This window comes from Sycon ciliatum, chromosome 1 (genome assembly GCF_964019385.1).
Source record: "Sycon ciliatum chromosome 1, ocSycCili1.1, whole genome shotgun sequence".
NCBI classification, from domain to species: domain Eukaryota; kingdom Metazoa; phylum Porifera; class Calcarea; order Leucosolenida; family Sycettidae; genus Sycon; species Sycon ciliatum.
Window position 1 is genome coordinate 94370391 of NC_088643.1, and position 16083 is coordinate 94386473.

General features: G+C 45.4%; 3 protein-coding genes across 3 annotated transcripts; 1 reads left to right on the top strand and 2 right to left on the bottom strand.

The window, feature by feature from the left end:
* Positions 1 to 2712: 2712 nt before the first annotated feature.
* On the bottom strand, positions 2713 to 10151 carry LOC135806599 (4-hydroxy-tetrahydrodipicolinate synthase-like). Its single transcript, XM_065320803.1, has 10 exons — positions 9628 to 10151; positions 8667 to 8740; positions 8259 to 8337; positions 7391 to 7497; positions 6613 to 6707; positions 5786 to 5920; positions 5180 to 5233; positions 4712 to 4844; positions 4163 to 4258; positions 2713 to 3236 (listed from the first exon to the last, which is right to left on the bottom strand). The coding sequence occupies exons 1-10, from the start codon at positions 9761 to 9763 to the stop codon at positions 3159 to 3161; spliced, it is 987 nt and encodes a 328-aa protein (XP_065176875.1). The 5' UTR covers positions 9764 to 10151; the 3' UTR covers positions 2713 to 3158.
* Positions 10152 to 10390: 239 nt separating this feature from the next.
* Positions 10391 to 11968, top strand: LOC135807180 (uncharacterized). Its single transcript, XM_065321199.1, has 2 exons — positions 10391 to 10908; positions 11342 to 11968. Exons 1-2 carry the CDS (start codon positions 10483 to 10485, stop codon positions 11690 to 11692), a joined length of 777 nt encoding a protein of 258 aa, XP_065177271.1. The 5' UTR covers positions 10391 to 10482; the 3' UTR covers positions 11693 to 11968.
* Positions 11969 to 12424: 456 nt separating this feature from the next.
* On the bottom strand, positions 12425 to 15786 carry LOC135806600 (tRNA pseudouridine(38/39) synthase-like). Its single transcript, XM_065320804.1, has 2 exons — positions 14757 to 15786; positions 12425 to 13770 (listed from the first exon to the last, which is right to left on the bottom strand). The coding sequence occupies exons 1-2, from the start codon at positions 15672 to 15674 to the stop codon at positions 13222 to 13224; spliced, it is 1467 nt and encodes a 488-aa protein (XP_065176876.1). The 5' UTR covers positions 15675 to 15786; the 3' UTR covers positions 12425 to 13221.
* Between the last annotated feature and the right edge of the window lie 297 nt (positions 15787 to 16083).

Consider the following 16083-nt stretch of genomic DNA (forward strand, 5'->3'; position numbering starts at 1 on the left):
CTACCGATACCAAGGAGTCGGAGTGTTCGGCAGACTGCACTCTACCATAGCGCTGCATGCATTCGCGCTGTAGCGTGCAGATCATGGAGTGTTGCAAGCCGAGTAAAACGCGGAATGTAATGTAATTCAAACCGTGTGATTGGACAGGTGGGACCATTTCGCTATTCCAGGACAATGCTAAAGGACTTGTACGGCGAGATGTGACAAGAAACTGGACAAATTCGGCTCAAGTGTCGGCTGTACTAGCTGTGTTTATCTACTAGTAATCTAGATCTGCGAGCATATGCTGGCTGCTGGCTGCTGTCCATTCAGACTTCAAAACATCAGCCTCAGGCCGAGTCAAGTACTACACTACAAGGTGTGCCTTTTGTACTCGGGCTGTTTACATACTCTGTGGAGTAGACTGGATATGGAGTAGACCTACTCCGAGTAGACTGTGTAGAGCCTTTGTCTGAGCAGTGAGTAAAAAGAGGATCAAACCCTGTGACTGTTATGTGTGTACGACTTGTATTGTGCATTTGCCATGATTTGGTTCACTCCATACAGTCCAGAGTGGGACAAACCGTCTTGACAGTGACACCCTCTGACTTGCCTCGTTGGTAGCTACACTATTTAAACCGTGCTGAACAGGCAATGAGAAACCAGAGAGGAGAGGGAGACATGTAAATGGCTGCAATGGTGCCTCCACAGGTACAGAAGAAACAGCAACAGATACAAATTATTCACAAACACCAGTACGCTTGTAGTGCACGCCAAGCAAGGGTCATAAATTCATCATGTCATGGGGAATCTCATGCCCGGCGCGCCCACTGTGATTTGAAAAGAGAAAACTACGATATAATATTTATTATATTTTATACTTCAGTTAAAATACTTCGGACGTACGTGATTGTATTATTATTATTATTATTATTATTATGGGGGTGGCTTTATTGGTTTTGTGTTTGTATTATGCAGCATCCCGGGTCATTTAAGACCATGGGGAGTACTGCTGTTGTATGTGAAGAAAATGTAATAAGGAAGACTGAGAAAAAAGAAAGAAAAAAGAGAGAAATACTGTGAACAGCAAATCTACAGTGATGCATGTACAATCTATTATACAACTAATCTGCGAGAATGAGACTTAACACAAGCAGGTACAGTAATAGCAAGAGAGCTAAATCAGAAAACAAAATCCGTTGAAAAGTAACCGTCATCAAATCTGAAATCGAGCCCTTCAGCGACACAATAGCACTGAAGGCAGCAATATAATTCTTCTATAGCACTGAAGGCAGCAATATAATTCTTCTATAGCACTGAAGGCAGCAATATAATTCTTCTTGAAGGCAGCAATATAATTCTTCTATTATTATTATTATTATTATTATTATTATTATTATTATTATTTATTGCAACATCTCAAGACTCGGCGGAAACACCGGCCAATATTACGAGAGTGGGTGATTGCCAACCACGGCGATAAATAGAAATAAGGGGAGGGAAAAAGAAAGAGTAGCAAAACGAACAGCAACAACAACTCCGTAAAGAAAGATAATGTCTAATAAAAACAGTGAAAAACACAGAGATGCAAAGGACATGTGGATAATGAGCTATGCATGTCGTAGTAAATAAGGGGCGGCACGGATCTTAAACAGGCGGAGTGAGGTCAGGTCCTTAACTTCTCTGGGTAGAGTGAGCCAAACAGAATAAGCAATAAAGAGAGGGGAGCGCAAAAGAGTGGATGAGTTACACTTAGGGAGTAAGAGCGAGTTTCTAGTTCTTAGAGAAGAGAACCAATTAAAACACATGAGATGAGGTGGGCACAACTCAAGCTTAATAGAATGGACAAGAGAAGCCAGGTGTGCACTGCGTCCATGTGATAACGGGGTTGTGTGAGCGATTTTATAAAGGGCGGATGATGAGAGCATGCGGGGTTGACGGAGGAGAATTTTAAGGATTTTCTTGTGATGTATTTCAAGCTTTGCAGCAGCGGAAGAGGATAACCCAACCCAAGACGTATCTGCATAATGAAATATTGGGCGAAGGTAGGCTAAATAAAAAAGAAGCTTGCAAGAAAGTGGGAGGTGGGAGCAGTGGGGGGAGAGAATTCCTAAGGATTTACTTGATTTTTTTACAGATATATTCGATGTGAGGTACCCAAGAGAGTGCAGAGTCAATCACAATGCCAAGGTGTTTGTGAGAAGACACTATGTCAATTGGATTTATATTAATTGGGGAACAAATTCAAAATACTCTACACCATGATATTCTTCTTGCTGAATAGAAACCTTGCTAAAAACTTGGAATGAAATGATTAATCGCTTTCTGGCTTGCACTGCAGTAGTCCGAACCAGCGGGCCCTGTTCACACGGCCAGAGATCTGTGAAAACATTAATGTTCATTCAGGGGTGAGTAGATTTATTCTCGAAAAAAAGAAATTGCTTGAAATGGGTTTGCTCCCCACACTGGAGCTTGCGCTATTCCACCGACTTGACTTGACACTCGACTGACTCACGACTGCCATCCAGAGATCTTCCTAAGCGTACTCAAGCTCAACTGATGAGGGGTGAATTCCCCGAAACACTGTGTATTGAGCAGGGAGTGGTGCTTTCATGCAGGTTTGCCGAGTCGAAGGTTCGATGGACTTCTCGTGTGCTCTGGATGGCAGACGTGAGTCAGTCGAGTGTCAAGTCAAGTCGGCGAAATAGCGCGAGCTCCAGTGTAGGGAGCAAACCCTTTTCGAATAAATCATTGCCGAAGTCGCAACCACTATTTCTTAAAGAAATGGTTTGTTGAGAAAATCAAGAGCAAATTTGTCCAAGGAGTTTACACTCCAGCGTATAGCGTGGCATGTGTGTGTTGATTTTATCTGACTATTGAAAAATACTATTTCCAAGCCGTGATCCCTGGCTGTATTACATGTACTTGAGTACGCTATTGTCAGTGGGACTTTATGGACAGGGAGGATGTGTCAGAAAGCCACCTCTACTGTCAGTGCAGCATCTGTAGACTTGCTGGGAGTTTGATGATTATTTCCACTGCTATGAAGATCTGCGTCCAGTACCTTGTAGGCTAGCAGGCAGCCACGGCCATCAGCAGGACGGAGGTAGGGGTGTGCTGTTTGGGTATCGCTGACCAGACCTCAACTGAAGGATGGGTGGGTCCGGGTGGGTTGGATGCTACGATGCCAAGTCCGGGATGCCAGCCAATTGCCGTGTGTCTTGTATGCTGGATCTGAGATCCGCCAGTGCCATAGTCTGTTGATGTTTGTAAAACAACACCAAACAAGATAAGGCATTGAGGATAAACAGATGCGTTCATGATCAAAGCCCAATTCAATTTGCCATGGTGGAGGGTGCGAACATATGACGAATGTTCAAAATTCAAATCGATTGTGTGAGTTAAACAGTCCAGACCATTGCCATGACATAGTAATACTGATCGAGCAACCATGAGCTGGCTGGAAGCAAGCCCTACATTGATGTGTTTGCAGTAGGGGTGAAACGAAGGTCTCAATTTGCCAAACAAACCTTCTTCATGAAAACGAACGAAGGTGTCGAAGGATTCTTTTACCAGTTCACAGTTCCTCTTGAAGCACACTCTGTGCATGTGCCCTACAAAGTACATGACTTTGCACATGTTTGCTCTGCAGGCACCACAATTGGCACGCCCATAGCTTTTGCACTGCGCAGTTTGCACCCTAAACTGCCCAAGACTACTTCTGCACACCTTGGCCGTGAATGGCCATGCTCAAGCCCAGTCCGTGGCCTACTATGGACTTGCAGTGGCACCTACCGGGAGCCAAGTGGACACAAAACTAGTCGACTGTACAAACTACAGTACAGTACCTCCTGTATACAAGGAAGATCAGTGCATGTGTGTTCAGAAATCGTGTGTTAACCTTCTTTTGAAGTGAAAACGAAAGTTTGTTTCAAATGAAAACGAAGGTTCTTCGAACCTTTGACACCTTCGTTTCACCCCTAGTTTGCAGTGCACTGACTCTGGTGGTTTCAATTCCATGCTCCTCTACAACAAACTACTTTACTTCTTCAGTTCATTCAGCCATGTCACCATGGGCGTTCGCTGTAACCGCGGGATGGATAACGTGACACTCCACGCTGAGCACACTCTACCGACATTGTTGCAGCGTCTCTAGTGCACGCACACAGTCAGTGCACTGTACCTCAATGTCATTAAAGTCCGGTGTTGATGCTTTGCATGTTGTCTTCATGGTTGTAACGCCGAACATCTGATGGTATTTCTTTGCACAGCATGGATACTAGATAAGAGAGATGCACAAAGAATACACAAGGGGATGAGATGGCACACGCAGTACAAACACAATCGTACCGTAATCATTCTCGTGAATCTTGGCAGGTGTGCCTTTCCTTTTGGGAAACGCATTCCGTTTGCGCAACCGGCAGAGGAACGCTTCCATTTATGAAATCCGTAACAAACGTATTGGCCATCATGGAAATAATAATTTAAAAACTGCAATGTACAGACTTTGATATTGGCCTGCTTTTCGGGGAGTAGGAAAGCTGCTGGTACAAGACTAGTACATCTAGTGTTGTCATGTACGTACACTGAATGTACAGGTGCATACTACAAAATTAGTCAACTGGTGTGTGTGTGTGTGTGTGTGTGTGTGTGTGTTATCTACCATTGCCTTCTAGTTGCACCCAGGCTTTATCCATGCACTAGTACCAGCTGACAAGCATGCCATATGTACCTTCCACATTATGAGATTTTGGGACAAGCCAAGGAACTCCTGAACTTGTTCCGCCTGTTCTCTTGTGCTGTGATGCTCGCACAACCATGCAATCACTGCTGGGCAGAAGTTGGCTGATATTCCTGAGAAACCACTGTAGAACACACATAGAGAAATGTACCACCCAGGCTATCATCATAATGCATGTTCGTACACCCATCTGCGAGTACCCTTGTCACATGGTTGAAAGTCAGCATCCACTCTGGGTAACTGTCCTAAGCCTGATATCTAGCTAACAATCACCTGGTACATCTAGCTAACAATCACCTGGTACTGTGCTCAGCAACTTGTACGCCACTCGCTTCTGCCATGTGTATTACATGTATATTGGCTGCTGTATGCACTCCATATCGAAACCGCGGTCAGTCTAAACCTTTGCACAAGAAAACCAGTCATCAGTCAAATAATGCCATTTTGTTCAACACTTACTCGCCTCCGTTGGATTGTGAGTACTGCAGTGTTTCAATGTTTGCGTTCAGAAACCTAAACACAACAGACAATATTTAAAAGAGGTTTGCTATTGTTCAAGTCAGCTATAGCCACAGTTTCATTGCCACTTTTCACTAAACTAATGTCATTATGATGTCATCTTCGTCATGATTCGTTTTCGTGGACTGACAGATAATAACATTCTACGTCCAAAGAAACGTTGTGCAACGTTGTGTTCCTTGTCAGTTTCAAACCGTGATTGGGATTTCAAGCCAAATAGCCACATGTATATCTACCCATCAAGAGATGATTACGAATAGATTATTACGGATGAAAATTGAAAAGACCAACAGAGAGAAACCCCTTTTTTTGCAAGAAGTAGCGGTACATGTGTAGTACTGTCCAGTCATGTGAGTCGCAGTAATGCTGTACATGTACAGTACTTGTACACACATGCAGTGGAATACCGGAGAAAACTGACTACAGTGAAACTCAGAATGTGCTTAGTTTGAGTAACGTGACATGGTGCTCAAAATGGCCCTCGGGGTACTGTGCGAATAAGTCTGCTAGACCCAGTTGCAACATCCAACAAAGGTTGTTCCTGACCTGAATGGAGTGTCTGGAAACTCTTTAACAACATCAATCTTGGCTTTGATTGGCACTTTCTTGCATTCTGTATCTTTGTGGAAAAAGAAACGATTTGTTGACAATGCCCATCGAAGATTGTCCAGAGAAATGAATCTGACATGCCAAAAAAAGAACAAACACACAACTAATTCAAGAAGCCACAACACACTGATGAGAATTTAATTTGACGCTATCGCATATCTATTAGTACAGCTGGCAGCAACTTGCCAGCACAGCCAGATACATGTACCACCTGACTCACTATCCAATAGATTTCATGCTGTGAACACTTTATCTTGCAACATTGCCGCATTTACTTCATTCAAACGTTTTTAAGCCCTGCCCCACACAATTTGATGATGCAAGTCTCTATCCCCCCCCCCCCTACATGTACCCAAGAGCAGTAAACCCACTGGGCCAGGGGCGTCACGCACGCCACGACCAGTACGACCACGGGTATACCGCTTTTCGTCCAGAATGGTCCGCCCAATTCATTCAAAAAAGCAATAAAAATAGTCAAGGATTTTCGGACTTTGTACAAAACTTCACAACTCCGTTCTGGAAACTGTCCTTAAGTGATTGTGATGCCCCAAAATAGCCTTCGTGAGCCTAAAATTTGAATTTTTTTCGGGGCAGGTGTTCCCAGGACCCCTTCTTTCTACTCGCCTCCCTTCGGTCAATTACTTTTTCGCACCGTGTGACGACCCTGAAGCCTTGATTGAATCAGAGCCGCAGGTTATTTCCTCTCGCCGCTGCATGGATCGCATACACAGCACTTCAGAGTTTAGACCCCACCAATTATTTACCGTTTATATGGCACAGGACACTCATACAAGCCGAGGCAAACACCTGGAGTGAGGTCCAACAGCTTTTGCACATTGCATCGCCACGCATCATCATCCTGGAGAAGATAAAGTGTTGTCACACCACAATGAACATCACAACCCTTGTACGGGGCACACGACAAGTCATTTTAGGACAAGAAACACACTGTACATGACTGGTATCGCGAGCTAAGCATGAGAACAGCACCATGCATACACTGTAAGAGTACATAACCCCGTACTCTTGATACATCTGGGCAGGCAACTGCAGTTTCGTGTACATGCCATTGTCATTGTTACGAAACTGAATTGTCTTGCATTGACCCTGACCTCCAGAAATAATAATTCTGCTTGCCCTTTGCCCCAATAGCGATCCACGCTAGCTAAAAGCATACACACTCATGTACTGCTATGCTTCTGTGTTGCATGAACTGTTTTTAAGCAAGCGGCTAGCTAGCTTCCAACAACAACAATAGCTGCGGGCCATCACGAGAATAAAGAGTTGAAGTGACAGGCTGTGGAAAGAACCGTGATTGGCCACAGTGTTTCACGGTGGCTACGCGCGGCCCGGCATATGCCTACTTGGTACACTTCCTCCAAACGTGGCAATCCGCAACATTCATTGAAGGCATTCTCCAGCCGCACTGTATCGTATGTCACAAATTGACGTATTTGAACTTCGGAACAAGTGCGGGAAGACCATGACCAACCCGGCTGCCAACATACCAAACTATCAGTAGACGCATCAGTGAACATTTACCTCATCTTGTGAAGCAAGTTGATTGACCAGAACCACAACTGCGTCAACCTCTTTGGCCATCGAGCGTACAAAGTCAGCCATGTCTTCCACAGACCTACCAAATGTCCCTATTGGCATCCAGGAACAACAAGGAGGAGAGAAGGAAAGAACAATTGCACCAATGCAACTAGCAGTCCCTCGAACGTACACTTCCCGGCCCAATAATGCATGCTCTGTTTTCTCTGTTTTACTAAGTTTTTTCTTCTCATTCACACCTCTCTAGGGTTTATTGGGTGTTAGCGGCCGTCGTGAGTTCCCTTCGGGAACGGACACGATAATTTACTTTACTTTACTTTTACACCTCTCAATATCAGTACTTTGCACTATTGAGGCGGCAATGAACTGAACATAAGAAACTTGCCAAAAACCAAATCCAAGCCAACCAAAATGACATGTACCGGTAAGTCTGGGCTTCGTTTAAGACAATTATCATGTGCTTGGGTGGGAATGGCAATGTGACAAACTGACAGACCATCCATGCCACGCAATGAATAGAACTCCGCTGCGGCCCATGAAAGCAAGCACTGGTGTGCATGCAGGATACTGGCTTCAAAGTTCAAATACAAACCTACATGTACATGTACTAGGTCTGGAACACTATACTGTACTAATAGTTCACGCGGCCATGTTTGTGATTTAATCACATGATGTATATTCATTGCTTCATATACACAAGTGCTGTCTCGGTGTCGCCAGTGTTGAACTACTTCAAGTACTGAAGCAGTGCTGAATTTAATGTGTCTTATGACGTGGAAAGTTTGTCACATGCCTGGAATACATGACAGTGGCACACGCTGCATACGCACAACATAACGGGACAAGCCCTTACCAGAGGCCACCACTGGCACACGTCCGGTTGAGTATTTCTTCACAGCCCTCGCAAGCTCTAGTCGTTCAGAATTTGACAGCTATAGAACAAGAAGAAGATACATGCATTTTAACCCAGCAATCCTACTTTGAAGCGGTACATGTACGAGTACTATAACTAAAGTCAAGATGCAATGTACCGCTGGCTGCGGCCTTCCCGCCATTACAGAATATTCATGATCAATATCGGCATGTGTTGGTGTTGAAAAAGACAGTGCCGCCGGAGCACACGGCTAGTCCAGTGCATGTGCTGTTCCATACCGTGCCCGTTTGATGCGCTGCTGAGACTGCTCCCGAGCTGGTGTCACGGTGCCTGCACTTACATCATACATTTCACCGAGACTGCTGAGTGCGGTGTGGCTGCACTTACGTCATACATTTCACTGGATAAGCAGACCGTGAACAGACCAGCGACTCCATTGTCAATGAACCAGTCAACAAGAGCTGCAGCAAAGAAAACAATGGCGACGGCGATGACCACCACCCGTGCCGGACCACCACCACAGCAACAACAACAACAACAACAACAACAACAACAACAAAAGCAGCAGCAGCAGCAGCCACAGCAGCAACAGCATTGATCGCATGTAAGTGTCAAAATGGCCGCTCAGTGACGGTCATGGAATCCGGGCCGAGACCACTAGCATCTCATCTCGTGTGTGGTGGAGTGAACCATTGAATGAGGCAATACGCTATGGTCACAGCACTTGAAATCTGCTCCCAACAATATGATTATATTTGAAGCTCCTGTCGTGAGTCATGTTACAAGTCGCGGTTTGATCCCCCGGAGGCACCATGGCCATATGTGAAGTGCCTGATACCAAGAGTACATAACCCCCAGGGGTTATGACTGTACTCTTGCTGATACCCAGCACACTCTCTTACTCTTAGCCCATGCTGCTGCTAACGATGGGCTCTCCTCTCCGCAACATCTGAGGAGCGCTGGAGGCAACGGAGCCGCAGTCATGGTTTGAAGGGACGCTGCCGGCCTAACTGACGGTGAGGTACAATGGCCAGCTTGTCTTCATTTCACAGTGGTGACAAAGGCGCAGCACGATCAGAAACATCAGGGCTGTAGCACCGAAAACGATTGACCCTTCTAATTCGTGCAAAACGGGTTTTCGTCAGTAACGTGCGTTTCTAGTCCAGTATCCCACTTAGCCAAAGCACCCGAGACGGGCCCGTACACCGGTGCTACGGACCTGATTATTGGTGTAATGTGTGATTCAATGATCTATGCCCCACCCGTGACCCCTACAGGATGAGACTTGCTGCGTCAACCAACGGTTGCACATCATGTGACATGGGTGAAAACTGTGCCTGCCTCTTACACTGTAAAGACTGATAATCGATTGAGCCATCTTCATGGAAGGGTGTGATCATTGTAGGCCAAGCTCCGCGAGGTAGACCAGTGGCACTTATATCCACAGTGCCAGGACTCGTTTTGCTACTGCTGCTGCCGTCCATTTCGTCCCCCAACCTGACTGCTGAGGTCCTGGAGTGTATGATCACCGCTGAAAGGCCAGCCTACTTGCACCCTGCCTCATACACTCAGCAGATCAGACTCTCCACCCTACCGGTATTTGTACCGCTGCACTGTACCACAAATAGCTAATTTTATAATCATGTGTGTATGTAGCACTATTGCACTTATAGAATCAGCTGACCAGCACGCTAGTCGCTAGTACTTAGTAGTAGAGTGAGTTACTTTGAGTCCGAAAACAGCTGCTGAATCGTTCCGGTTCGGACAGCTTCAGCTCGTTCAGGTCACCACTGACATCAGCTTCGTCCTCGGACTGAGAACGATTTCAGACAACAATCGCGATGGGCTTGCTCTTTTTCGTACGGTCATCGATCATCACTATCTCTCAACTCATAATAATCACTCGTCTTGTTTTCACCAGGGAGTCGTAAAATACCCGGTATTTTACGACTCCCTGGTTTTCACGATGACAAACTCACTTGCCGCACGTGATCACTGTCACTGATCAGTGATCAGCATGCAACATGATGACATCACAGATCATGCATGGTTTCTTTCAAAAAATGTTTCAAAAACCAGAAGAAAATGAAAGGCTTTCCAAAGACATAAAAATAATAACGAAAACGGTAGAAGACGACCAAAACAAAGTGTGTTCGACTCGGATGATGTGATTCAATTGTGGTCTTTGTCTCCCTATCACCCCATGGGTCGTGGAAAGCGTAAACATGTGAAGCTGCGTGCACCTGTTACCAGCCAGGGACACAAGAACCACTCGGATCGAGAAATCATTGACAAGGTGCACCAGTTGAACCAGAAGATTGCAGCTGGAGAAGATGTGCCTAAATCTGCTCGTCTGGAAATTGAGAAGGCGGGTGGTATAAATGCTTACCAGGTTGCATCTCAACGCGGAGAGCGAAAAGCCAAGTATGGCAACTTTACGTCTGCAGTCTGGGTTACCAAGCAGCTGAAATCCTGTGGACTCAAGCCGAAAGATGGGCGACTGCGTCTACTTGATGTTGGAGCTGTGACGTTGCAGTACGAACCATTCTCCTCGTGGATCGAGTGCGAAGCTATTGACCTGAACCCACAGCACCGTGCTATAATTAAAGCCGACGCAACGCAATACAAGGTAAGCCGAGGTTACCATGGTTACCTGCACCTGCACCTAGTACAATCATGTACATTGTAATTCCCTTTCACAATGAAAACTGAAAATTTGTGCATGCTTTCAACACAGTAGTTAGGAGCATGCCATATTCATAGTGTTGGCCGGTGTATATACGAGCGCGAGACATGCATTTGGCCGCGCCGTCGATACCAGAGTCAGGGAAGCGATTGAGTTATGAAGTAGTGGTAGGATGATTGACTCGCTGTCGCTGGGCATTCACACCCCGGTTCAATAGACGCCAAAAAAGCCAACAGAACAGTGCCCTTGAAGAATTCACAGAATCGAAAATGGATGACAGAGCGGTATCATCATGTAAACGCAACCGGAACTTGGACTTCTTTGAGCACCGTTGAACCTCTCTTTCTACCGTATGCTTCTTTTTTTCCTTGTCCAGAGTTCACCATTCAATGTCATTGTTCTCAGTCTGGTACTGAACTTCACCGGAGATGCAGTGGAACGTGGAGCAATATTGCGTAACTGTAGACGGTTGCAAGTGGACGGCGGCCACCTGTTTGTCGTGCTGCCACTGAAGTGCTTGATAAATTCTCGTTTGTTCACAACTGAGCGGCTGGATATGATTATGTCCAGTCTTGGGTATAAGTCACTGCTCTGCCACCAGAGCAAGAAACTCTCTTTCCACATGTTTGAACTTGCAGCTCCAGACAGGAAGGAGACGTTCTCAAGAAAAACTCTGAAGCGGGGCCCAGGAATGAACAAATTTGAAATAATCTTAGAGACATCTTGAACAGATATTTTGAAGCAAGCAGTATTGTCTTCGTCGGATATTATTGCTGACTTAGAAGCGTGCTCTATTCAACTGTATAATCGAGACGCACAGTGTGCAGTGTACAAGTACATGCACTACCACTAGTTCGGCAAACATCCGGGAAGCTTTCCCTTAGTAAAACTCATCTTGATATTGTCAAGCGGTGTCATTTCGTAACTGCAGGCAGTTTCAGCTATCACTTTTTAAGCTTCTATTCTGATCTAGGTTTGCTACATTACAATCATATTATGCGCACGTGCTTTTCTAGCTGTGTGGCACTGGGCGCAGTCCCGTGTGCTGTAAAGGGGGGTGTTGTCCTCAACTGTGTTCAATGGTACATGTGTTTAGTCAGTGCCTACACGAGCATGTTTACACAAGTTACAGCTTGAGTACATGTACAGTCTATCTTCTGGGCCAGGAAAGTCTACACTGCTGTGCATGTCGAAACCGTAGTCACAAGAACCTGAACAATTCCTTTCTGGCAAATAGAAAGTAAACGAGCAGATGAGGCAACGACGAACCTAAGGAGTTGAGCAAATTCCCAAAGGTCGATTAGAAGACCTTGTAGAAAAACTACTTGTACACATCCATGTTATTGAAATGCACTACTAGTATACAGAACTCGCCTTACATACCTGTACGTGGGATCACGAATGACAACCATTACATGTACTCACATGTGCTCAAACACCACACAAATCATTGCATAACTGGTTTGCTCATGTCTCGGGGAGTCATGAGGACCTGCTCTACAGAGAGTAACCATGGTAACAGTACAGTCCATTATGAGGACTCTGCACTTGTATCATCTGAAAACGGGTATGGAATTGAAATATGAAGTTGAGAGTATAATGATTTTGAAGATATGAAGATTGAGTGTATGCGAGCAGCATGAATTGCAGTGTTCCTCGACAATGTGTTGTCCAGCCTTGCTCAGTTCATGTATTCAATCTTTTTTTAATTGATAAATGAGAAGAACTCAGAAGATATAGGCCAGAGTTACTGGTACATCTTTCACAGCTAAAGCTGTAAAAGCATTGGAAAAGATAATCATTTAGAGACCTACATCAGTATATGTACAGATGCACCTAATTGAATGCAGAGCAGAGCAAGGGCTACCTACAGACAGTGCATCATGTGCTGATGAACTACTGTACCAGGCTATGTACTGGGATAGATGAAGGGGTGCAGCCAGTGACGCCCTGGTTTCACACCATAGTAGGTGCGTAACTTTTGAATTTATGAAAAAAAGTACACGTACTTGTACACCTGAGAATGCAGCAGACAAGCAGAAGCTCTGGCGCAAGGCGTGTAATAAAACGGAAGAACTAAAACTCAAATAATGCACCTACAGGTCGAGCCCTGACAATGCATAGCCTCCGGGAGCATAGAGAGCTGTGTGAGCCATGTTCGTCACCCAAGAGGGAAGAGGGGCCAAGACACCTATCAAAGGCATGGCAATCACAAGTACAAAGTCCAAAGCTGCTGCAGCAGCTATGAGAAAGTATTTACTCTGCTGCTGTGGCTGTGGCAACAGTGGCCATGGCCTCTTCTTGCTGCTGCTGCTGCTTGCTTGATTCTTTGATCAGCGCACGCTTCTCTCGGCGTTTCTCATACGGCTCTCCCAGCTTACTTTCTAACAGCGAATTGTGCATTTTGCGATGACCAGGCTTCAAGCTTGGTACAATGTCTACATTCCAGCTCATACAGGTAGGCTTCAGTGAATGGTCACGCCACAACACCGGGTTCTTTTCACTAACATCACTGCGGACTGGAGTGCTGCAGACCACTGAGTAGAGATTATCCAGCATTGTCAACTGTGTTGCGTGCTTGCGCCACAGTCTCTGCAAGTGCGTAGTCAGTCGTTGCTTAGCACTGGCAGAACATAGCCAATCTAGACCTGGAAAGCATGCATCGTAAAACACCAGAGGTTCTCCGATGGCCATTTCGTACGATGGTCTTCCAGGGAAGCGCTCCACATCAAGTAACGCGTCAATAACATCCGGGCTTTCTAGCTCGTTTCCCACCAGGAAGAGAATGCCAACTATGCATCGGATCTAAGGAGGAAACACAGTTACAGACAAATGCACACACACACACGCAGTACTTAGAAGTAGTGCGTCTACATGTACCAATTTCACATTTTTGTGGAATAATGATCATACTACTTCCTAGTCGTTAAGTAAAAACAGGCTTATTGCAGTGTTAGAAAGTGCTCCTAACTTCCTAGTGTACTACAATGCAACTCTCGATTGTTTTGCTTCACTAGTGCTCAACAAAACGTATTATTTCCGGGTTGGAGTTTGCAGATTGTTAGATCCAGAGAGTCGTTAAGTAGTTTACGGCTCTCTGGTTAGAACTTCGTTTCCTAGGCCTTGGAAAGTTTTAAACATTAGATTACAAGTATTAGGAGATTAGGTCACCTGCCCGACACTGCTCTTTTTCTCTCCGAAACTCGACACTACATCACCACTGGGACTCGAACCAGGGACCGTGCGGTTCGCGAGCAAGGCTCTAACACACTGAGCTACAGTATGACTCTTATCCACGATGAGAAAAAAGAGTAGCACGAGGCCGGTGGCATGATTCCCTAATACTTTGAAATTCTCCGTGGAGTCCAAAATTTGGAATTGAAACATTACATAATAAGGAAGTTGTTTGCTCCCACCCTGAAGCTAGTGTTTTTCCCGCCGACCTGACATGAAACCTGACTGACTCGTGGAGGTCGCTACCACTATTTCGTAACTTTATATAGGCAATTCTTCGCAAGTCTTCTATACTGTAAGACAAGATATTTTAACGTCAATTAAAGATAACGATCTCCAGATTTTCGTGGGTTAGCGAGGTGAAATTCTAAAGAATTCTGTCTCAAAACCGGAAAATAATTGTACATATCACTTTGCACATAACGACTTCAAATGTTAACGATTCTTTCAAATTCGTTAACTCGTTAGAATTAAATGTTCGTTAACATTACTGGTCTTACAGTACTTAGATCAGCAAGTCACATTTTCAAGGACTTGCCACATGTTGCCATGGTTACCTGATGGTAGAGAAAACCATTGCCTTTCACCTCCAAGCACATCATCTGGCAATCATCTCTCGACATGTCAGATGCAGCAGATGTGAAGTGGGTGGCTGATTGGACAGTGATGCTTTCTATACAGCGTGTATAGTGCTTGACGTCTGGGTTGAAGTAGCAGAAGTTGCGAAAATCATGTTCTCCAACCAACTTGTTGGCCGCCGCTTGCATTAGCCGGACATCCAGCTGCGCATCTGGGAAGAAATAGCGATACGTCCGTGACAAGCAGTGAAAACGAGCGCTAAAGTCACACGCTACTGGTGACCAGCCTAGCACACGGATATCATCGGGTAGAACGGCGTTCAACATATGCACGAAGTCCATTTCCTCGGGCTGTTCATCCACCACGTCTGGGCGGTTCTCGATTGGTTGCTGCTCCTTGCCAGTGCATACTGCAGGTATAACACCTGTTCCCGACGTCTGTTTGCAACGAACTCTCACGGACAGCACCTGACCAAATGCACTCACACCGGTATCAGTTCTGCCACATCTTGTGAAATAGCTCTTATCCCTCTCCTCTATCAGCCTGGTTCTTTTCATTGCGTTCAGGACTTGAGTCTCCACTGAAGGGTCGTCACAATCATCACTAGAGCTTGCAAGCCCTTTGTAACCTTGACCGAAGTACGCCACTTTCAAAGCAATCTGACGGTGCGGATGCTTATCAAAATCCAACTTTCTTCCTTGCTTCTGCTTCCTGCCGGTGGATGGATGCTCAGTGGTGGCTTGTGGACCTTGCTTTTTCTCAAGCTCTCTGATGCGAGCAACAAGGTCTTCCTTGGACAAAGCAAGGAGGTCGGCGTCCATTGCGGAATTCCCAGAAAAACTTCGTCCAAGGCGGTGAGGGATGCACTGGATACAGCGAGACCAGGCGCGATACATAACATCAAGAGTAGGGTAATCTACATGGCGTGATGAACTCTTGATAACATTCACAGAGCACAAACGTAATTGAAACAATCAAATCAGCAAACATGAAACAGTGACCTGGTGACTCGACTGTACTAATTTTTGTCCATTTCAAAAATTTGAGCAATAAAACGTGCACGTGTTGCGCCAGTCATGTCACGTGCACGAGCCACGTGGCGCGATTGAAAAAATTATTTAAAATACGTACTGATCGACATACATGTACTATAATTGCAGTTTCGTCGATAATTACGTCTTCACTCTACTCTCTAGGTCTAACTCTGCCCTCCACACGAGCAGTGTCCGATCAAGAGCAAGAGAGGGGAGTTATCATGGTTATGTACTCTTGGTCCTATCCATGAATCCTGTACTCTTGGTACAG